This window comes from Echinops telfairi, unplaced genomic scaffold (assembly GCF_000313985.2).
Source record: "Echinops telfairi isolate 266 unplaced genomic scaffold, ASM31398v2 ScPeMD7_7468;HRSCAF=8506_0, whole genome shotgun sequence".
NCBI classification, from domain to species: Eukaryota; Metazoa; Chordata; class Mammalia; order Afrosoricida; family Tenrecidae; genus Echinops; species Echinops telfairi.
This window is the reverse complement of record NW_022111369.1, coordinates 27,296,976-27,322,415: the sequence shown is the minus strand read 5'-3', so window position 1 is coordinate 27,322,415 and position 25,440 is coordinate 27,296,976. Positions and strand designations below refer to the sequence as shown.

Below are 25,440 nucleotides of genomic sequence, written 5' to 3'. Positions count from 1 at the left end.
TGCTATAGTGCACCCTGACTGGCCCGTCTCCTCATGACCCTTCTGTAAGAGGATGTCCAGTTGCCTACAGATGGTCTTTGGGTCTCCACTCTGCACTCCCCCCTCATTCACATTGATTTGATTTTTTGTTCTGGGTCTTTGATGCCTTATACCTGATCCTATCAACACCTCATGATCACACAGGCTGGTGTGCTTCTTCCCTATGACTTTGCTGCTTAGACCCCAGATGCTATATCTTTTGAAAGCTGGGCACCATCAGCTTTCTTCACCACATTTGCTTATGCACCCACTTTGTCTTTAGCAATTATGGAACTCTAAGATCTTATATGCACCATTTCCTATTCTACTTATCATTTAGTGTTCTCCTGATCATTTGTTACCATTTGTGTAATTAATTATGGATGGTTTAAAACCCATCCTTATACGAAAGAACGGGATCAAAGAAAGTTTCATTACTATTTTATCCATGTGCTTAATGTTAATATGTTCATTCTATAAGCTTCAGTTTCCTTATCTATGCCGAATCAATCTTAATATCTACTGTTTCTACCCAACAAGATTGTTGTACTCAATTGAAATGCTTTATAATGCCTAAGGTTTCTTGTTATATTGTATATGCTTTGTAAATGAAGTGATATTGCATCATGGTTATACACCTGGGCATTGGACCCATTCGGATTTAATGCTATTATTAATTTATTCAGATAAATTGGGTACATAATTTATAGTTTTAGAACATTATGTTCTCCTTGTTTATTCTCCAAATTCTAGTTCTTAACATAGGTTATTGTGAGTGTTAAATGAGAAAACACTCCCCAAATGCCTGACATTCAGCAAAACCTAATAAATATTAGCTGCTTCATTTAGTAATAGTTTTATTTTTTTAAATATCTCCTCATACTTTGATTTAATACCTGGTATGAAAAGACTGTTCACCACATAATGAATGGATCTATTTATTTAACCATTTTAATGGAGTTCTTTCTAAAATATAGCCACAATTTTTGTTTGAACACCATATAACTCAAATTATATTATCTTGAACACTGTTCTGCTTAAAGTTACTATTGCAAGAAGTAGAAGAGAATTGGAAGACGATGATAGAAGATCTGTATTATATCTCTGTATTCATATGTCTCTGAGTAGAACAAAATAAAATTCAAGCATTTGAACAATATATAGGAGATTATTAATTTGAAAATAGATGGTACATGAGTATATGGATGAATTTATCTCCTGTTGGATAACCTGAAGTAATCCTTACTGCAAAAGTATTTAAAAAGTAAAATTTTTGGTTGCTGAGTTTTCCATTAAATTCCAGTGTACTAAAGAACCCTGAGGGTGTAGTGGTTATGTTTTGGGCTGCAATCCATATGGTCAGCAGTTCAAAAGCACCAATTGCTCTGTAGTAGAAAGATAGGACTTTCTTCTCCCATAAAGAGTTACAGTCATGGAAACACACAGTGGCAGCTCTACCCTCTCTAATAGGGGTGCTCTGAGTCTGCACCCACTCGATGGCAATATGTTTGGTTTGATTGGTTGAGAATGTATTCTATGAGAAAACTAAAACACAGCAATGCCCCCAAATATCAAAATATTATTCTCTACACCAACACTGAGAGAGTACATCTTTTTTATAAAATGTGGTCCTGTGTATGGGTAGAGAACAGCCAGAAACACAGTGGAGAAAGAAAAAGAGGGGGGGAAATGAGCTGCATGGGGAAATACCATGTTTAACCTGGACAAAAATGCATCCCTTCAAGATTTCAGATCCTTTAGATATAAAGCCTAGAGGTTCTTGATTGACTGAAATCTCCTTATTAAAATTGATATTAATTAATTTTCAGCTATGTATTTTGAAATCAGGAGCATTGATAGCTTAATAAAAGTTGTTTCAGAGAATCATAGAACATTTTCCTAGTACTCTTAAGATATAATCTATAATTCCAGCCATGACTACCAACCTGGTAAAACATACTCTTATCTCATTCTTCTAATACTGCAGTAATCTTCACATCCTCTCTTACAACCTTATCTTCCCCGCCTATTAACTCCAGCCAGTTATATGCAAATACCATGTCTGCTTTATTCATTCCCCTTGTCCTTAAGATAAAGCCTAAGAAATGATATAGATTACTTTATTGCATTTTCAAATTCCATTATGTCCTTGTGTGTTTTGTACTTCATTTTTACTAGGTATATTTTATGTCCTTGAACTTTGTTTCTTTTTACACTTTATTCTATCAGGATTATCTCACATATTTATTATCTCAGGGGTCTCTTCCTCTTTGCCAACAGCAAAGTCACGCTCATATCAGACTTTAGTTTAAATGTTATTTCATTCAAAAAGAACAGGGTGAGTTTCCCAAAAGCCTAGAAATATTTTTCCATAACTCTCATCATAGTTCTTAAAAATTTCACTTTTCATCAAGCATGTAAGCACCCGTTCACCATTCCATTTGTTGCTTCCGTTTGTATTCCCTTGACCAGTGACTACTTTTAAAATGCATTTAATTCTAAATTAGAATTACTGTACTGAATGAACACTGTTTAAAATAATGAGATGTTTACGGCTGCAAACTCAGGCTTTTTCCTGGGGATTATACATACGCACATCCTTATGATGCCAGTGTCTACAGCACTTAGTTGATCTTCACCCACGCATAGATATTTTCCATTGACAAAAAGCCTGTCGGCTGAAGTTGATCGGAGATATCCTTGTAGCTAAAAGTTGGTTGTGTATCCTAGTGCTAGGTAGGAGAGTCTTCATTGAACAACAGAAAAAGACTTTGAGGGGAACTGTCATTCCCACTGTGGATGCAACGGGTGGGAAACACACTTCTTAGAGCTGTGTTAACTATTTGAAACCATGTAGGGTCAAACCTGATAAATAATGGGAACTCTCACCGTCTGAAAGTGAGTGTGAATAAGATAGAACGTTTCTGGGTCTTTGATGATATCATTGAACTCTTACATTCACCAAGCCTGACCATATAGAGAGGTGGAATGGTAAAGCTTTTTTTGCTCAAGCCACTTCTCATGTGCTTCCCAAAGTGACCTAACTAATACAGATGCCCTCAGGACTTAGGGTACAGAAACACCCCCGCCCCCCAATCTTAAACAGAATTTAAGAAGAACATTAATTAAATCTTACAAAGAGATAAAGACCGCATGGAGACACAGACACATCATCCAGCTGAGGGAGTTCTTATCGTTTCTCTGCCGGGACAGCTCCAGAGACCATGTGGCTGAAAGGCTGAGGACCAGCAAGAGAATTGGTTGCTGGCTGAAGACCAATGACTGTATCAGTTTGCTGATCTCGACTTGTGGTATCCTGTTAACTTCCCCAATAAACTCCCATAATTGGGAGTTTTGACTGTGTTATGTGTGGCCATTGCTATAATCAGTCCCAGCAGAAAAGCAAGGATGAATGGTTGTGTCATAATTGAAGAAATAAAGGGGGGAGGGTTGAGGAGGAGAAGCGCCGGCCCCTGCCCTGTGGCATGTAGCCTGGGGTTGCCAAGGAGTTGGGTTCTCCCTACCTTTTGTGTGGCCAGAGGTCAGGTGTGGTCTGGATGCCATTTTTTGTAATAAGGCTATCTTAAATTCACATTTTTCTGTATCATCTTCAGGATACCATGTTCTCTTGGTACCCATCTTCTTACCTCTTCCCCCCACCCCAACTCTTTCCTGCTCTGTTGGGCCAGGTAAGGAGCCCTGGGAATGTAGTCATTATGGATTGGGCTCCAAACTAAAAGGTCAGAAGTTGGAAACTGTGAGAGAAAGACAGGGCTTTCTGTTCACCTAAAGAGTTACAGTCTTAGAAATGTGTAATGTGGGAGTAACTACGCATGTCTGCTCCTGGGCCTCTCTGAGCCAAAGGATTCTGCTATAAAACCTCAGCATTATTAACTCACTCATAGATAGAGTTTTTGTAAAATTAAATTTGGAGAAAGAATTGGTATAATATCTATGGAAATAAATGAGTGATCTACTCTGTCGTTAAATTTGGGGGATATTTTTTGTTAAATATAGATTACAAAATGGAGTTAAGTTGTTTTCCTTTTGCTCTTAAAAGTGGGCTTTTGTATATTTCAAATATTTAAAAATATATTTGTATGTACTATGAAATTTTGTCTTTAGATGTTAGAGTACATAAAGTTTTCAAAAAATGAGGAGCTGATGGCAGAGGCTTATGTGAAGAGCAAATGTTTTGAGAATGATGAGGGTAACGAATGTACAGATGTGCTTTATACAATTGATGTATGTATGGATTGTGATAAGAGTTGTATGAGCCACCAATAAAATAATTAAAACTTTTTTTCAATATTTTCCTTAGTTTTCTATAGTTGTTATCTATAAGTATGAAATCATAGGTTTTCATTTGTTATTAAAATATTGAGAATCTTTTAATTGAGCTCTTTTGATAACTTGTCTTTGCTTGAACGGGTTGCTTATCTTTCCTATTCCCATTTACTTTTGAAAGGCAGGGATAATGATTGTGAGGGGCCTTTAAAAAAGGGGAAACCACTGAAAAGGATGTTGAAAACTAAAGCAGTATTTTAAATGCTGGATATGGCAACAAAAATATAATGAAGACTATTTCCTTTATAAAATATTCTGCTAGATGGTTTTAGTACTATAAGGACCAGTAAACTTATTTCCTGATAAATATTTTCTGAAATTGCCAAGGATGGATTGTCCAGGATTTAACAAATCGAGAGCCTTGATTATACAGCACATTTCCTGGTTGGCTTTCATTGAATTGTTAATTTAAATACCACCAGGAGGCAGCTACTGGCATCATTAATGGAATCTATTTATGGGCAAAATATCTTCCCGTAAGGAATTTCTGAACTAATCTAAGGAAATCAAAATCACCTTTAACTTTAAATCCAAGGCTAGTTTTTCAACTGAAGCAGTAAAGGCACATAGGATTGATGCTGACTCATCCATCTATTCATTCAATCGATATTTATTGAACTCTTTCTCTGTTCATGCTACTGGGCTAGGTCATTTGGGATGTACAAAGATAAAATATAGTCCGTATCCTCTAAGACCCCTGGTGACATAATGGATTATTATGTGTTGGCCTATTAACAGAAAGGTTGGAAAACACCATCCTCCAAGTGAGAGAGAGTAGGCTTTCTACTCCCATAAAATGTTACCGTCTCCGAAACGTACAGGAGCAGTTCTATTCTGTCTTATAGGATCAGCATGAATCAAATTTGTCTCAGTGTCAGTGAGTTGTATTTTTGTTTGTTTGTTTTCCCCGTGACATCCACAAAGAGCTTATAGTTAGTTAGTAGGGAAATTAAGACAGATACATAAGTAAACCCTGCAGGGAGATCTTAGTGAGTGCTGAAACAAAGCCTGAGAGAGCGGTTATAGGGTTGTTGCAAAGGACAAGGCCCAATTAAGGCAGTGACTATGGGGAATGAGGAAACGATACGGACTTTGGAGTCGGAAAGATGATTGTTTGTTAGTTCCATATGCAATATGAGAACGGTAGGAAGTTAAGGGTGGGGTCTTCCCATTTACCTCACACATATAAAGAGCTTGGAAATAATCACGCTACATCCTTATGTCAGGGAAACAAACTGAAAATCAAGAACTGTTCTTGAACACATGAGAGAATTAAGGCAATAGAGAAAGTAGCTGTCCCCTTTTATTTATTTACTTACCTACTTCATAGTCTTTTTTTTTTCTTTCCCTCTCCCCACCCTGCTTCTCAATTCTTCTGAGACAGGTAAGTGCCAAGAATTCTACAGCTGCTCTCACCTTCCTGCTGGGAGCAGATCTGCTCTTGTTACTGACTCACGGTGTCTCCATCTGCACTGAGTTAAACTGCTTTATCGACCTCTCAGAGCACTTTGCTAGGCCTTTCTTCCCATGCACTTTGGGTTGGGTTTGAACTACAATTTACAGTTCGGACAAATATTCTACACAACCCAATCCTAGCCTGAATAACATACAGTCTCACACATAAAGCCTGTGTAGCTCAGGTCTTACTTGTTTATGTTATTTTTGAACAACAACAAAAATACAATGCACACTTAAATCCAAGGATAAACAGTACAAAGAAGGCTCAAAGAATACTAAGTTATAGCACATAGTTACCTAGTTAGGATATTATAGAAAGGAGCTTAAAATGACTAAATTATATATTAAGGGTAATCATAATAAAAGCACACAATCAGGGGAATAGTGAGGACCTGATACCAAGGGCTCAAGTAAAAAGCAAATGTTTTGAGAATGATGATGGCAACAAATGTACAAATATGCTTGACATACAATGGATGTATGTATAGATTCTGATAACAGTTGTGAGAGCCCCCAATAAAATGATTTTTAAAAAATACTATGGCCAAAAAGAAAAATAAAGCACACAATCTAGAAGAACTGATGAGTAATGTAAACAAAAGAAAAGCTATGTTTTAAAGAAATATTAAAAGGAAATACTAGAAATTTTTAAAAAGTATGTAACAAAAAGTAAAAAAAAAAATTCTGTATTAGAGTAGACTTGATCCTTTGATGAGAGTATCAGTAGATTAGACAGAGTTTACAAGAGACTCAGTAATCTTGAAAATATGCCAATATTTTAAACTAAAAATTGAAAAAAACGAGAATATCCAAAAATTCTGGAATAATTGAAACAGTTGTAACACCATCCTTTACTTTGAACATATCATCAGAAGGACAGATCGTTGGGGGACACTTCATGGTTGGGAAAATAGAGGGTCAATGAGATGAGCGGACACCCTGACTGCAACGGAGCCGCACACAAAGTGATGGTTGTGTTGGTGGCCCAGGCCCGGGCAACGTTTCGTTCTGTTCCACATACATTCTTTCCCAGTGAGCGGGCCCTTATTACTCAGCACCTGAACGCAAACGGGTCATTGGGAGGCAGGGAGAGAGAACAGAGCAGAAGAAATGTTTGAAATCCTCATGACCAATACTTCAAAAAGGCAAGCTAAATGCCAAATGCTGTAGGTAGGCATGCCGTGTTGAAGCTGGAGAGAACCGAAGGCAGCAAACAGGTGAAGAGACATAGAGTGGTAGGAGAAAGCCTTACCTCTGGAGGAACAAATGCATGGAATATAGAAGACTTCTTGTTCGAAACCAAGAGAGTAGAGTGAAGCATCCATTAAAGAAGTCTAGTATATTAAAGAAGTCAAGGGTGAACCAGGTTTTTGATTACATTATAAACGTTGTCATATTTTTGACTGACAACAGAAATGTAGAAGAACTGTCTTGCTATCTGAAGGGAAGATTTTAGCTTTGAAAGCTGGAGTCTAACAAACTGAATTCTTACAACTTAAGGAAGCAGCATGAAGGCCATGTCTGACCTTCACTGAAGAATGACAATCCACCTCCACACCTGCCCAAGGATGATTCCTGGGAGACTGAGTTCAGACAAGCCTCCACACTTGATCTTTCTTTGTCATAGTCTGCCCCCGACTGTCCCTCCCACAACACCTTACATCTCTGCTGGACTCAATAATTTATTGCAACGGCCACTCAGAATACACAGACAATTCTCACCATTATAGGGTCTACTAGGGAAGCTAACAGGTTACTAAATTTTAATGATACATTTCTTTAGTCTGCAGTACCTCTTCCGGGCTAGGAGAGGCAAGCCTCTCTCTGGTCCTTGGCCTCTCAGCCACATGGTCTCCTTGCTTCTGCTGTACTCCAGCAAGTATGACAAAGCTCATTTAGTGCTAATGAATGCCCAAAGGGCACCCAACTCTGCAACCCAGCCTCCTTCCCAGAAGCACCCAGCTTTGCTTGTTCTGCCGATGGGGAGCCCATCTTTCCCATGGTCTCAGTGCAGTTGCTTTGTTCTCTCTCATCGCCTCATGGCTCTGCCACTTCAGAAAGCGATCTCACTTACACTCTGCTGTGGATCTTCTTTCTGTCGTGATGATCGGAGGTTCTCGCTTCTTGCTTCTGAGATAGCTCACTTTTTGAGCCACCATAACTGACCCAACACTGACCTGTCCCCAAGTTAGGGTCTTCCACATCTTATTTATGAGCTCCCACCCAGGCCTTTGGTGTCATTTACAAAAACTATTACAAAAGTCATACCAAGTAACTCCAGGTTATCATACAAGGAGGGCGGGTCTCTAGGAGACAGGAACTTGGCATAATTTCAGAAGATGATAGGGACTGATAAAACATACCGTTGAAGTGTCAGCAGTCCAATCCATTGTTGTGATGGAACATTAAAGGGAGAATGACAAAGAGCTTAGAACAGGAACCTGAGAAATATTATTAACTTCTAAAGGCAAAGTGAAATGAAAACTTCCTTATAGAGTGTGCACAAGCTTCAAATTTTATAGCTTGAGAAAAGAGTCTTGAAGTCCAGGAAGAAGTTTTTTGAAGAAGAAAGTCTTTATGGTTTTTGCGGTTATTAGGTGCCATTCCTACGATTTTTATGCATACACATAGGCACCACAGCAGAGCAAAGCACTACCTACTCTTGTGCCAGCCTCAGAGCTGTCTCTTGGATTTAGTGCATTTTCAGAAGCCTTCAGTCTGTCCATCTCTTTGAGGTCCTCGCTACTTTTTCTTGACCCTCTGCCTTATCATGTATGCTATCATTCTCTCATGTCTAGTTCCTCATGGTAACATGAGAGTTTGCGAGATAAAGCCTGGCCATGCTCACCTCTAAGTACCTTTGTGGCTGTACTTCTACCAAGACAGAGTTCTTCATTCTTCTGGCAGGCCACGATCTGTTTAATATTCGTCACCAACACCATAATTCAGACTCATCATTTTCTCTTCAAATTTCACATTTGTAGGAGGTACTTCGAATACTGTGGTTTGGATCAGGTGCACTATAGCCTCACAGTTTCATATTTGCTTAAAGTTTTTTAAAAATCATTTTATTGGGGGCTCTTACAGCTCTTATCACAATCCATACACACATCCATTGTGTCAAGCACATTTGTTTATTTGTTGCTATCATCATTTTCAAAACAATTTCTTTCTAATTGTGCCCTTGGTATTAGCTCCTCATTTTTCCCTCCCTCCCTCATTAACCCTTGATAATTTATAAATTATTATTTTTTCCATACCTTACACTGATCAATGTCTCCCCACACACTTTAGTGTTGTCCATCCCCATGGGAGGAGTTAAATGTACATCATTTTGGTCACTTCCCCCTCCGCCCACCCCACCTTCCCCTTCCCCTCCTCTTATCTCTACTCTCATTATTGGTCCTGAGGGGTTTATCTGTTCTGGATTCCCTGTGTGTCCAGCTCTTATCTGTACCAGTGTACTTGCTCTGGTCTAGCCAGATTTGTATGGTATAATTAGGGTCATGATAGTGGAGAAGGAGGAAGCATTAAAGAACTAGAGGAAAGTTGTATGTTTCAATGGTGTCATAGTGCACCCTGACTGGCTCATCTCTTCCTTGTGACCCTTCTGTAAGGGGATTCCCAATTGGCTACAGGTGGCCTTTGGGTCTCCACTCCCCCTCATTACATTGATACGCTTTTTTGTTCTGGTTCTTTGATGCCTAATACCTGATCCCATCGACACCTCATGATCACAGAGGCTGGTCTGTTTCTTACGTGTGGGCTTTGTTGTTTCCGAGCTAGATGGCCACTTGTTTATTTGCAAGCCTTTAAGACTCCAGACACTATATATTTTGTTAGCCAGCCACCATCAGCTTTCTTCACCACATTTGCTTATGCGCCCGCTTTGTCTTCAGTGATCATGTAATGAAGGTAAGCATCACAGAATGCCGGGTTATTAAAATAAACTGTTCTTGTGTTCAGGGAGTACTTGAGTAGAGTCCCAATGTCCATCTGCTACCTTAATACTTAACATATAGCTATATGTACATAGATCTATTTCTCTCTCAATCTAAATCAATATATTTACATGTGTACATGCCTGTGTTTTACCTTTTTAAATGCCCTTTGCCTCCTAGTTGTTTTCTCTATTTCCTTTTACGTTTCCCTTGTCCCACTATCATGTTCGGCTCAGAACCAGGCAGAGTTTTTCCCTCGATGCACAAGGTTATCATGCATTGGAAGCAGACTCTCTGCAGCAGTGAACAACAATACTATTACTTACTGGTAATCTAAAATCTCTTTAATTTATAACCTCTTAAAGTCAAATATTTTGTAATTGAAACTAATTATCCAGTTGGACAGTTTGCAGACAGTCACTACCATAAGTAATTATTCAAAAGTGTATCTACTTCAAGTGTTTTGTTTTTAAAGACCTTTCCCAAATTCCTTGACCTGCTGACTTAAAAGAAGACTTTTATTTTCCAGTGCTACTCATCATGAGTATTTGAATATACTACTGTGTGTTGTTATAGTATCCATTAGCAGCTTTCAAAAAGAATGAAGCCTGACCTTTACCCATTTCTTTACTAGATGATACTAGTTTCTGTTTTGTAGCTCTAATTAGTTTCAGCTAATGTTCATTATCCTTTTCAGGTTCGCTTCCTAATCACACAGACAACCTGAACCCAGTGCCTAAATTGAGCCATATTATTTCTGATTCCTGTGTGGCACGCCATTGAGCTCTATGCTTTCTCCCCCTCCCCCAAAGCTTCTAAGTATGACCAAAATCCTAAAGCATTATTGTTTTATATATTCTTCATCATTGCTTTAGCTTCAGGGCCCTATGAAACCATATACTGTACATTTTTAAGGACCTTTAAGGATGCCCTGCCTCTCTAAGTCTTACTTTACTGTCATAATAGTAAACAAACAAACAAAACCCAGAACCACTTTATTCTCCTTTTATTATCTTAAATTGTAAAATATCTATGTTTTACTAAGGAGTTTTATTCACCCTATCCATCCCTTCTCTCAAAAGGTGGAATAAGGGTTCAGGTCATAGGACCTGCCTAGTCTTCCTTCCATGAGCACTGTCAAGGGGAGAGTCGGGATATATTTGATGTCTTTGATAACTTTGTCTTCTCAGAAAGTGAGTTCATATGGCATTAAAATATAACTCTCTTACCTCATTCAGGATGTTGAGGGACAAGGTTTCTCTTACTCTTTAATTAAGAAACAAGAGTCAGGTGGGATGACTTCATAATGGAAGGGTGTTTAATAGTGTGGCTTTAACTCTTTCAGGTTAGTTTTGTTTTCCCTTATAGAGATTACAATTTGAGAAGAGATACGAAGACAATTGTTTACTTTTTTGTATAATTTGGCATATGGTATGACATACAGGTATAATATGGCATTCTAACTTTACTGAAATTGTCTTCACTGCTTCATCTTTTATACCTAAAGTCATACTTATCCAATTAATTTACCATTTTTCCAGTAGCTGGCCCAGAAAGATTCTAATGAAAAAGGTATACCCTGTGTGAAAGTTGTTTTATAAATCATAATGCCAGGTACAACTATAAATGTTACTATCATTATCTTTTGAGTGATGGAGATAAGTGAGCATGATTAAGATTTTTCCTAGGAGTACCATTTACAGATAAAAGATTATGTTGATATCCAGTCTCTCTTGTAATTGCTGGAAAATCCGAACAGATAGACTACTGTGTCAAGGGATAATGTTGTTTACCTGTTTAATTTGTATGCTGAAATTTGAATTTCTAAAATATTCACTTTGTACGCTTATCAGTCCTTGACAATGCTTTGCAAAAAAAAGAAATCGCTACCAATTTTATACACCAATTAATAAATGCCATTGTATTGTATTATGTGACATTTTAAAATTAAGTTTTACATTTCTTTGGAAACTTCACCAGCATCTGGCTTATGAATGCTATAATAATCTGAGAACTGAACTAATATAATGCCACTCATTTAGTGTTCTTTTATGCTTTTTAATGGTAGAAACAAGTTAGAACAGGAAGTTTAATGCATTACCTAACAATATACTTGTTAGATCTTTAAAAAAAAAGGTAAACCTTTATGTGAACTATGGTCACTTTTATCTCTGGTAAAAGCAGTGGCATAATCATTTTTTTAAAATCATAAAGGATTATGCCTTTGTTTTATTTCTGTAATTCTATAAATAATAATCCAAAGGAAAAACACATTGTTCCTGCAAACAAATCCATGGATTGCTAATCTTTTAAGTGAGTTTATAGAAACAAATTTACAATCTTTTTTGTTAATCTGATATTTAGAAAAAGTTAATTTTATAGCATCACAGAGCAATTATTAATGCTGAAACACATTGTATATGATATTTTCCAATGGTCTGACATGAAATAATAGACCATTACAGTGGCATTGTTGTTGCCTTTGTTTTCAATATCTGAAAACCAGCTCATTCTGTGGCTGCTTGGAGGATTATGCGCCTGTACAACTTTATTTCCCTAGCTACCAAGATGTTGCAGACAGCATAGTATCCTACAGCAAAGTTAACATGAGACTTTTATGAGATAAGTTATTTAACTGGAGCTACAAAATGCAGTGCCAATGTTATAGATTGTTATGTCGTTTGATCTCTTCCTTGCTGTGCTCCCTGCCATCCTCCTCTTTCTTTCTTCTCTCCTTTCACTTGTTGATAGCACTCTGCCCTGTCGGCTCTGATAGTGTTGTCCTTTTCCCTGTACCGCTTAATATTTTGACCTTTCCATTTACAAGAATAAGGGTAGCATCTTGTAAGTCAGGGAGTCCTCCAGAGAGAAGACCAGGGTCTATAAATAGGAAGAGAGTCATGATGACTCAATAGGAAATTTGATGTGTTTGTGTAACTAGTAGCCAAGAATTATGCTCATAATTTTACCTGAGGAGTATTGGGAGGTTTGTGAGAGAGTTAAAAAGTGTCATGTGATTTTTATCTGCATTTCCAATTTTATCATAAGATCAATTTCAATGTGAATTGTGGATTCTAGTTGACTTAATTCTGGAATTTGATTTCTGCTTACACACAATGAGGTCTTTCTCATTACAGAGCAGTGATGTGTTATAAAATACATGGGATATGGATTCAGGAATCTGCATGTGGGATGAAATACCCAGCATATCTCTAACTTTCCAAAATTATAAAATAAAAGCCCAGGAATAAGAAAAATCTATAAGGAACTTTGTGTCTGCACTTTTGCCTTATTTTCTACCATGTTCTTTATACTCTTTGAAAAGATCTCTAAATCTAATAAATTAATCATAAAAATCATAAACTGAATAAAATACTATATTGGAAAACTTTTGTACATATTCCTATATAACTCCATTGTTAGCAGGTGTTGAATTGACTCGTAGTGATGCCAGTACAACAAAATAAAATGTTGCCGGGTCTTATGTTGCCTCCATGCCCATAGGTTTGTCTGTGTCTTTCATCAACAGCAAGTGCCTGTCATCCCAGGGTACTCACTTCCCAGCTCTGCTGGACACGATTCTGCTGTAATATACACATTTGTATTGGCTAATTTCAGAAGTAGACCCTACCCTGCCGTATTCTAGAAGGTCTATTGAAACCTGTCCATCATCCGTGAGCCTGCAGGTGTTTGACATACCAGTGGCCCAGCATCCAGCATTATATAGCACCACCCAAGCCACCATGGGAAGACAAACTGGGAGATGAATGTTACTGTTACATACATGATTATGTCATTGTTATCATTAGATACCCTTGAGTTGGCCTCTGACTCATGACAGACAACACCATGTACAAAAGAGCAAATGATGCCCATCACATCGTTTATAAGGGTTTTATTGGATGATGAGCTCTCCAGGCCTTCACTCTAGGATTAGTCTGGAAACTGCTGAAACCTGTTCAGCATCATAGCAACACATAGATCTCCATGACAGCCAGCAGCTGGCTGGGCACGAGGTGCAGTAACTAGGAATCTAACAGGTCTCTACATGGAAGGTAAGAATTCTGACAAGGAATCGCATGCACCTTGTCTATTTATAATAGCTGTAATTTACATTTAGATTGACATGTTGCTGCAACATTCTGAAATGGGCAACAGAAGATGTCATAACTGTTGAATTATATATTTTTCTTTGTATGGTGATGCTCATTTAAATTAGTATAGGTTTTCATTGGTTACATTAACCTATCAGTTAATGGAATAAGGTTATTTTGAAAATAAGAACATTGCATTTCCAAAACTCAATGATTTTTAGTTCAATTGATAATCTTGCTGCGAAATGATGTCTAATTTTGCAAATGTAATGAAAATATTGAGGGAATATTAATATCATCCTTTATATAAGAGTAGGTGTCGTTCAAGGGATTTGATTCAGTTTATTAGATGCTTACCCAAATGTTGCCACATATTTATATTACAACTAAAAACAAAACAGTAGGTAACAAAAATTCCTTTTAGGAGCCATTCATAGAAAAGCCGTTTATAAATTAACTTCTTAAATAGGATACATATTAAATACACTGGAAAGTAGAAAAGGGCGTTGATAAAAGAGGAAAGCCCTCCTGAGAGAGGTTGGCACTGTGGCTGCAACAATGGGCGTCGCCAGAACAATTGTGAGGGTGGTGCAGGGTGGGCGGGTGCTTCCTTCTGCTTGACACGCGGGCACTCTGAGCTGAGACTGACTCAACAGGACTGGCCGACAGCTGACAGTCATTCAAAAACGAATGAAGTCTATGTTTTATCATTTGTTTTATTTAAATCTGTGGCGTTATAAAATTCTTGGGAAGTTTCGCTGAGAGGGCCACGCGAGAGTTGTGTAAAGTGAATGTATTTTTCTGATAACCAGATTCTTTGGATGTTGTTGGGTGTCCTTGCGTGTTGCAACTCCTAGTGACACTGTGTATAACAAAAGGAAACACAGTGCAGTCCTGTGCTATCCTCACAATTAGGGAGTCCATTGTTGCAGCCAGTGTTGCAATCCAGGTTGTCGGGGGCTTTCCTCATTTTTGCTGTCCCCCTTTACCTTAGGAAGCCGTTGAAGTGACCGTGACTTGGGTCAGGTGCACCTTAGTTCTCGAAGTGATCACCTTGCTTTGCAACACTCTGCGAGGTCCATTCAGCAGATTTACTCAATGCAGTGTGTCCTTTGCTTTCCTGACTGCTGATTCCATGACCATTGATTGTGGATCCGAGCAAGATGAAATCCTTGACAACATCAATCTTTTCTCCACTTAACACGATGGTACCTATTGATCCAGTTGTAAGGATTTTTGTTTTCTCAGTAGCCGCAAATTGGCAGTTCTATTTTAAAATAAGAAATAATTAATCAGCCCCAAACAACTGGGGTTGACATGGACTGGTTCTCAAATTTCTTTTCAAAACATGACTCACCCAGTTGTAAGGAATGGCTAACTGGCTCCACTTGCTAGTACTTTCTGAGTCCCTGCCGAAATTACAGTTGAACTTCCTCCCACCTGCACAGTCCTCCCGTGGGGGTGTGGAGGACAGATACAAGCCAACAAAAGAACCCTTGACTCTCTTAGCATCATTTTAGCATCTGCTTCCTGGAAAACTCAATCTGTGACTCCCTTTTTTAATGAAAATAATTCACTTTTCTTAAGTGAGGTAATATGCAGGACATTGGCTTTAGAAGCACAATAATGTTTGGTCATCAGTTATTAGGTTGGGCCGGTCTATCTAGAGAAACAAAACCAGTGACATTTCTTTGTTTTAGAAAGAATTTTATATTAAGAAGTCATTTTATATCAAGAAGGTGTCCCCGCCCTGTCCAGCTCAAGTCCGTGGGTTCCATGCTGGCAGGGGGACCTCCTTAGGCTCATGGAACTGCAGGCTGAGGGCACAGAGAGGTAAAGCAGGAAGCAGGAAATCACAGGGCAGAACACGCAGATGCGTAAAGAGCCAGGATCTGGGGGAATACGACAAGGAGCCCACAGATCTCCAGGTTGAAGGTCTGTATTATTACACTGTCCCTGGCAGCAGGCACAGAATCCTGGCAAGAAGGAAGGATGAAAGACCAGAAAATGCCCTCGCTTGTTAAAAGGCCACCCTCCCCTCCCCAAGGAGGCATCACCACAATATCACCTGATTGGTCACTTGAACCCTACCTCTACCTCCACACGGGTCCCATAACACTGGCATAAAATTTAACCAAAATAGATATCATATGGTGCATGGTGCCATATTGAGAGAGTTTTCATGGGGCTCTAAGAGACAAGAAACTTGCACACAGCAACGTGACCAGTGGCTTGCAGCATTGGATTTGATCTTAGATCTCTATGATTCTAAGAAGCAAGATTCTGCTACCTGCTTCCAACGTTGGCTGACATTTTTCTTTGCATTGTGAAGGAAGTTAAGATCTTTGTGCTGTTACCACAGTAACATACAATATTTAAAATCTGTGAGCATAAATATTAAAAACAATGGGGTGAATTGGCATAGTAGTTGCAACAATGGGCCCAAATCTAGGAAAAATTGTGAGGCAGGTGCAGAACTGGGCAATGGTTCATTCTGTGGTATATTGGGTTGCTATGGATTGGAACTGGTTGAATGGCCCTACCAATCCCTAGAACTGTCACCAAAGAAGGAAACACTGCCCAATCCTGAGACGTCCTCATAATTGTTACTGTTTGAGCCCCTTGACGCAGCCACTGTGTCAATCCATCTTGTCCACATCTTCCTCATTTTCGCTGCCCCTCTACTTTACCCAGCATGATGCGTGGGACAAAGTCCGTGTTTCTAAGGAGCCTTCTGGCTGTGCTTCTCCCGAGGCAGATTTCTTAGTTCATTGGGCAGCCCGTGACACTTTCCATATGCTTCACTGATACCATAGTTCAAATGCTTCCATTCTTGTGGGGTCTTCTTTATTCAAGGTCCAACTTCCAAAAGTCTTGGGAAAACTTATGGAGCTCAATTCTACTCTGCCCCACACAGGACTGCTAGGGGTCAGAACAGAGTATAATACAAAGATCCCTCTAACTCACACCGTGAGCAAGTTGATTGTGAATTATAACAGTCTTACAGAGAAGTGCTCCTTTGGTTTTCCTGAGACATAAAAATGTCGACCAAAGTAGACAGCCTCAACTCTCTCTCAAGAAGTAACAGGTGGGCTCAAACAGCTGACCTTGCAGTTAGCAGCTCAGTATGTAACTCACTAAGTTTGCTACCAAAACAGATAGTCATGCATAAAATTGTGTTATGTATTCTGGCTCTTGATAAATGAGCAAAGGTTATCAGGAGGGTAGAAAGTGAAAACATTGAAGTTTTTGTGTTTTCCAAGAAAAAGGAGGTGATTTTCTATTAGGTTAAGATAGATATAATTAATTCTGATTTAGAAAGAAATCTTTCTGCTATGTAGGGAAAGGAATAGAAACTGAGTTCAGAGACTATATCAATTATCCAGATAAGAAGCCATGTGGGCCTCAGTCCACTGCCATCTAATGGGTGCTGACTCCTAGCCACCCTGTTTGGCAAGGTAGAACTTCCCCTGTGAGTTTCTGAGACTGTCACACTGGATGGCACCAGAACACCCCAACTTTCTCCCTGAAGTGGCTGGTGGTTTCCAACTGCTTCCCTTTTGGGGTGCAGCCCAATGCATAACCACTATGCCACCAGGGTTCTTGACTGGGAGCCTAAGGTGAGCCAAGAAAAATAAATGAATAAAGAGAAGCAAGTACAAGAAATATGAAGGAAGTGGGGAGTAAAGACTTTTGTGTCTGGTTTGATTCAGAGTGATTTAAAAGTGAGGGTCCAGGATAGTTTCCTGCCGATTACTTTCAGAAATAGGAAGATGATGAAAGAACTAAGCAAAATTGAAGCCTTAAGGTGGCGAAAAGGGATGTTGGCCTGAATGTTGAGTTGAAATGTGTGTGGAAGATGCAGAGTGAATCGTAATCATGATTTGAACTGAAGCTAGGCAGACCAATAACTGTGGATTCACTATTTGTATCCAAGATCAGTAAAGGGAACTAGAGTGCATTGTGTCCAATAGCATCCTTGGCTATGTCTGCATGCAGAGTGGGAAAATAAAATATCCTAAGAAGAAGTTCATGAGACTATATCATGAACATTGGTTTAGTGATTAATATGTAATTATAGCAAGGAAGCAGATAGTAGGCAAAGTATTTCTTTTCGAATGTAAGGATTTTTATCCCACTTGAATGGAATGAAAGTCTTTTTGGTTTTGTTTTAGGCAACAAATGAGCAACTGGATTAAGGGAGAAAAAACCCTCAGAACAAAAACTAGTATCAGAAATCATATGGAGCATAATAACATTGCTGGACATCTGTTTGTTTTATAACTTAGAGTGCACTATGAAAAATATCACCATAGAGGACATTTGTCTTTCCTTAGTCTTACGCGATTTATGTCCCACTGAGTGAAGCTGACTTTCCTTATGCGATCTCTTTGATGTTTTCCTAGGATATAATGAAAGATGAATGCTCCATGCTCAAGCTGCAGCTGAAGGAGAGAGATGAACTCATTTTTCAACTTCAGGAAGAGCTGGTAAGTGATAACAGTATTTGGCCTATGAAGTTATGTATAATGCAAGGGCATTTGCCAAAAACCATGCAAAAACTAAACAAAACAAAAAACCCCTCAATCCCATTGAATCAATTCCAACTCATAGGGATCCTTCAACCTATTTATTAGTACTTCTGTTACTGATTCAGGCTTTGATTACTTTCATAATTCTATAACACTAAAGTACACATATTTAAATTTCTGAATACTAATTATGCTCATATGGGGAGAAAGTCTGGAGGGAAGTACTTGATGTAGAACAAGGGGATGGTGCATAGTTTAAAAACAGGAAAGGTGTGGATTGGGGCCATCCCCTTTCCCTATAAGTATTCAATCTGTATGCTGAATAAATGGAATACAGAAGAACCTGACATCAAGTTTGGATGAAATCATAGGTACAACCTGCAATATGCAAATGATACAGGTTTACTTGCTATATGCAGAGGATTTAAAGCACTAACTGATGAAGATCTGAGATTACCACATTCAGTGTGGGTTCTAGCTCAACATAAAGAAAACAAAAATCCTCACAACTAGACCCATAAGCAACATCAAGATAAACACAAAAAAGATGGCTGTTGTCAATGGTCTCATTGTATTTGGATCCAGAATGTTCATGGAAGCAACAGTCAAGAAAGAAACCGATGTATTTGCACAGGCCCAATTGACAATACATTCTCTTTAAAGAGTTAGGAAACAAAGATGGCATTGTGAGCATGAAGGTGTGTCTGACCTTGGCCATTATGGTATTTTCAATTGCTTCATGTGTGTGCCAAAGCTGGGCAGTGACTAAGAGAGATCAAAGAAAAACTGAAGACTGTGAATGATGGTGTTGGGGACTCTTCCTTGGACTAGCAGAGTACATCCATGAATGCTCCTTAGAAGCAAGGATGGCACAATGTTCTTCTTACAAGCTTTGAGCATGTTGGCAAGAGGGAGATGTCCTTCGAGAAGGACCTCCGACTTGATAAAATCAGCAGACAATGAGGATTTCCAAAAAGATAAGGTACTTAGTATGTGCCGCAGTCGGTTCAAAATGAAGAATGATTACGAGGCTGGCAGTGGACATGGGAACAGATTCACTCTGTTGTACTTTAGGTCATCGTGAGTTAGACCCAACTTCATGACACATAACCAAAACATAGTTACTTGACTGAAAAATATAGAGATTTTTTTCTTATAATCTTTTTCTATATTGAAATGCATATAGTTCTGGACATTTACTTTGAGAGTGAAGTTTTTAGTAGTTCAGCCAGTTTTGGATTTTTAGTTTGTATTTCTAAGCTCTGTGGCACTACATATTAAAATATGTCAAGCGGAGATTGAGAATAATACTAATCATTTTAAAGATAAAGGGCTGTAACTTGAATTATTGAAATTGTGATTTTTTGTAACCATTGGAATTGCTATTTTGAATTGCTATATTTAACATTTTAAACAGAGAAGCAGATTATGAATTGTGAGGTTCATATTTTTAGGGGGTTACAGAAAATTTTGACTAAGGCATTAAATATTTCACTAAATTTTAATAATATCTTAAAAATTAACTGCCTCAGATTCCCAAAACAGCACATCATTTTGTCCATTGAGTTCAATGTTTCCACTCTTGCAATGGGAAAACTAACTTAAAAAGGCAAAGTTACATAAATTCTGTCTAGTGTACCCAGAGACACATATATTAAACACACACACAGAAAAGCACACCATCAACTCACAGCAACACAATAGGGCAGGGGATGACTGCCCTTGTGGGTTTCTATAACTGTAACTCTTTATGAGAATACAAAGCCTCATCTTTCTTCCATGGAGGAAGTTATGGTTTTGAACTACTGATGATATTGTGGTTAGAAGCCCAATATGTAACCAGTATGTCAGCAGAGCTCCTCATACCCAAGGGGTTTCAAATGGCTCATGGAAAAATAGGGTTAAAAGGTAATGGATTTTTTTCTATGAACTTTTTGAAGACAATCCTCTCTCTCTCTCTCTCTCTCTCTCTCTCTCTCTCTCACACACACACACACACACATTCTTCTATTTTTGCTTGTTAAACTTTATTTGTTCTCATTCAAAATTAAAATTATATTCTTGAGTGTAAATAAACATATAAACAATCATTTCACACAATTCCTTAAAATTCAATTTACTGTACCTAAGTGTAAACCAAGTACTCAGCTCGTTTGTTGACATTTGAATACCAAAGCATGTTGCTGTTGCTGCATAAAGGTGCTTGGAGAATTGATGACTTTTTTAGAAACTGAAGGCAGTTGAAGAACTGTAAGTGTAGCATTATGTATAATCAGGTTACTATGCATAATAAAAAAGAGGGACCTAAAAATAACAGCTCTGACTAAGAAATGCATTTGGCTAAATAGCACTTTATCAAGAATCTGGAAAGAAGAGTAATTTTGATTTGGTTTAAAAATATATTCAAAATTCAAATTGAATAAAATTATATGCCCTTGAAACTTTAGTAACAGAATAATCTCTACCGGATAAGAGAAACATCCTTTGTGCATGAAAATCTTATCCTGAATTCATCTTGAAAGTAATTCCCCACTTGCTCAACATGCTATTACAATTTATGATATCATTTCATGCCAGTCATTTTAAGAAGGAATATTACAGGCCCATGAATGATTTACATAAGAAGAGACAGCTGTAAGTACTTTCAAACCTCTTTCTTTCTCATATTTAGGAAACATTAAGAACAGAAAAGACATAGATTAGGTATACTTAAACATTATTCAAGTGTCAGACTTCGTCTCCCCCTCTTTCAGCAGAATTAATTGCATATATTCCAGAAAGTGGCTTATCTCATCAGTAATTACTCCCCCAGTCCGTCCTCTCTGTGAGACGGATGAACAGTGCGAATGTGACAGTATCCTCTGATACACAATAGGGATTAGCCTCCGGTATGAACACACTCCACTACTTTGAGGAAGAGCTGCCAAAAAGATACAATCTTTAATATTCTGCATCATTTGCTGAGGCAATCCTACATATCTGTTTAAGTCTTTATTGCAAAGTGTTGTCACAAAGCGGTTTGCATGGATATAGGTCAATAGCTGTTGTATAATTTAAATGCTAGCAGGAAGGTCTTTTGCTTTTAAAACACATGTATGTTGAAAAGGTGGGTACAAACATATTATACCCAAGGTAGGCATTTAACTAAAATGAATTCACTTATTCTATAGTATCACATAAATCGCAAACCACTTTCATGAATTCTCTTGTGATTGCCATTAAGATTTCAGTGGTAAGAGGCAATTTACAAAATAAAATGATTCCCATAGTTGATAGGACATAACAATAGGATAAGCCAAGTTGTAAAATTATAGTGAAAACACAAAGCATGTTTTTAGATGGGTGGTGGAAGCCGCTGTGATCAGCTACAAATGGCAATGCTGGCCATTTCCGCTGACCCAGGGACCCAGGTAAGAAAGACCAGGAGCTATGCTTCTGTGAAAAGTACAAGTCTGGGGTGATTCCCACAGCCCAGGGAGGTGACTCCTTCACTCCCAGAGAGTCCACTGACTCACAGAGATGCTGTAGGACAGGGTAGACCTGCCCCTGTGGGTTTCTGAGACTGCAATTCTTTAGCACCCTAATATCAGACAAAGCATTGTGAAGAGGACCTTAACAACTGCATTTAGACTGGAATGTAACACCTTGCTATTAGAGATCCATTTGCACTCACTTTCAATCTCTCCTAAAACTTTAATATCATTTGCATTTCCTTAGACTGAGTTCTTTCACTATTTAATATGATTGTTATTGCTGTGTCATTTTCTTTCTTTCTGTTCTTTATCCTTGTTTCATATGGTTTTTGTTGTTGTTTGTTTTTTCTGTATAGAGAGGCCAAGATTTATATTTATAAATCATAGCTGAAATAATTACCTGCAGGCACAAAAGGGGAGATAGGGGGAAATGGGAAATGAACCTTAATGAGTATAAGAAGGAATAAAATGTTGCAAAGTTGACCATGGTGATGATTACACAGCCCTTCTTACCATGATTGATGTATTGAGTTGTCTAATGTGTTAATTATAACTCAATAAAACCCACTGTGAAAAACACAGCTCAAAACCAATGGAGCAGATTTCCTCCATTATGAATGAGGCTGCTGTGAGGTCAAATCGCATTTATGGTAGATTAGCACGGTAAGAATGTGAAAGCCAGTCTGAACCAAAGACTTGGGTGGCAGCATGGCTTAAAAGATGGCATGGAGTGGTCTCTGTCTATAGGAAGTTCTCACTGCCTTCAAGTCTATTGGAACTCATAGTGACCCTACAGGACAGGCTAGACCTGCCCTCAAGGGCGCCAAGTGTGTAACTCTTCATGGGAGCAGAAGGCCCCACCTTTCTCTGGCAGATTAACGGGTGGCTTTGAACTATTCACTACAAGGTCAATAATTAATCTGCTAGCCAATGCCAAAGCCAATGGAGCTCATTTTTAAGCTAGTATCATGCAAAAGAGGCAAGAATAAGCAGATCATTTTAGTAACACTAGTCATTTATGAACTTCTACTTTTTGGCAGGTGTACTGATGAGAGTTTTAGGTTTATTATTGTCTTTATTCCTTCTAATAAAGCTGAGAAGGATTATAATTATTATCCTCATTTCATCTATAATAAAACAGAAATTCAGATGGGGTGATTTGCCTAAGAATGTGTAATAATTGTAAAGCTAGGATTTAAAGCAGAGTCTCTGAGATCCATGAGCATGATTTTTCCCTACCACTTCCAACAGACTTACAAATTGCCTAGTACTGAGGAGAGTACTGTAAAATAGTCTAACAGAGCTCTGTTTTGCCACAGTAAAATTATAGCTACCATTTGAAATCAATTGAAAAGTTGTTTACTTACTGATTTTTTATTTCTTAGGGAATCTAACTTTTTCAATTATAAATTATAGATACTATCTCCTTATTTCCCTATCATTTTGCACTCTGAGATCTTAGACTTTATAGCCTATCTTGTGATAGGCCATTTAAGAAAATTGTGTCATTATATAATTTCCCATGGATGAGAGACTATATATTTTTCCTCCTTTTAACCTTTTCACAATAGGCCTATTTATTTTTAGCAAAACGAGTCAAGCTGCTAAGAAGATGACAGTATGCCTGTTAGACTTCTCAAGATTAGCTACATAATTTGCTTGAGTTTTCCAATATGTTGCAAAAGCAGACACATGGTCTGTTGACTGTCATCTGTCTGATGTAGTAGAGATTGCCATTGGATGAATAACAGTATATGCTATCTTTGAAAATTAGTGAACACAAGTATCATAACAAGCAGTGCTTCTGAAAAAATTTAAACTGCTTTTATAGTCTAAAATTTAAAAGGCATTTCCTTTGGGGAATAGAGTAGACTTGAGCACCTCCAGTGTGGCCTTTGGTTATTGTGGTTTGTTTTTCCTGTGATTTTACAGAATCAGATCGCTAGATCTTTTTTTGTGGTATATGTAGGTATGTTTGAACCATTGGCCCTGGTGGGGTAATGCTTGCACATTGGGCTGCGATCCGCCTGGTCAGCAGTTCTAAACCACCAGCAGCTCTGCAGAGGAAAGAGTAGGCTTTCTACTCCCGTAAACAGTTCCAGTTTCAGAAACCCACAGTGGGTCCCTACGAGTCGCCATGGACTCGATGCCAGTAAGTGGGCTGTGAGTCCAGCATCAGGACAATGGTGAGCACGGCACAGGACCTGGCAGTGTTTTGTTCCGGCTCTGTTGTGCGTAAGGTCGCAGTGAGTTGTAATGAATTCAGTGACAGCTAACACAGCAGTCAGGCATAGAGTATTTGCAATACCTGGGAACTCTTTGCAAAACATCATGCAATTCCCTTGACTAAATGTATTGGACAACTTATTTTAATTTCTAGTTCTGAAATGGATTATTTATGTTACATGTGTGCCCCTAGCTCATCACCGTCCCATTGCATGTATGCCTTTGGTACAACCCCTTCCTGTTATGATATAATCAGGGGGACTTACACATCCCCACAATGTATATAAGCCGTGGTTGGAAATATATTCTCACTCTCTGCATGGACCTGGCTGCTGAGATCATGGACATGATGTCTTTTTAATTTTACTCCTCAACTGCACAACCACCCCTTGAACCCATTCGATTGTGGGGGCTGGTACCCCACATACCTCCAACTCTGCAGGAGAAAAAGGAGCCTTTTGCTCTGTAAAGGTTTGCACAGCAGCACTGCTTAGCCCTACATGATCACTGGGAATAGGACTTGCCCTGCTGGCAGTAGTGAGGTTTTTGGTTGGTGAAGCTACGGAGAAGATTATAAACCCATTATTATGTCTAGTCCTTTGGAACTTTCTTGCCAGAATTGCTAGACTTAGGATGAGGTATTTGTGCATTTCTATAAAGCCATTTCATGTACCATATACACTCGAGTATAAGCTGACCCGAATATCAGGCAACTAATTTTACCACAAAAACTGCATTAAAAATGTGCTGAAAAACTCAGCTTATACATAAGTATATAGAGTATTTGCTGTCATACAGTCCCCAGTATTAAGAACAAAGGCATAAAATAGTGCATAACTCATAAGCATTCAAGTATTTACTTAGTGAATGAGTACAGTGTTTTCGGTATGTAAAATGCATTCTTAACTCCTCAATTAATGCAAATTAACACCACAATGTGCTATAACCATCTCTCCATGATGTTATTGTATTTCATAGTTTAAAGGTAGTTCTATTCTCTGTAGGACCCCTGACTTTTGGCCTTCATGGACAACATAAACGCATTTCCTTCCTAGTTTTCACAGGAGGTTATTCACAATCAGAGGATACCGGAAGAGAAATCATTTATTTCTTGCAAACAGTTAACATGTTCAAGACCTTGTCAAGGCTTTGAAGTGAAGTTGGCAAGACTCCCATCTTCAGACATGCTATCAGGGCTTGTCAAAGACGTAATGAATGCTGGGTCCGCAGAGAAAGAGAAAGAGAAAGCCTCTCATGGAGATGGATCAGCACAGTGGCTGCAAGAGGGGATTCAAACATGAGTGAGGACCATACAGAGAGGGCAGGTGGTGCTTCCTTCTGTACAGTGGGT

General features: G+C 38.4%; 1 protein-coding gene across 2 annotated transcripts in view; it reads left to right on the top strand.

Moving 5' to 3' along the window:
- Positions 1-25,440, top strand: part of CCSER1 (coiled-coil serine rich protein 1) — a 554,984-nt gene that overhangs the window by 434,149 nt on the left and 95,395 nt on the right. For both annotated transcript variants that reach the window (XM_045284207.1, XM_004703262.2), the window contains exon 7: positions 18,265-18,348. In XM_045284207.1, the coding sequence (XP_045140142.1) occupies positions 18,265-18,348 (84 nt within the window). The remainder of the gene's footprint in view (positions 1-18,264; positions 18,349-25,440) is intronic.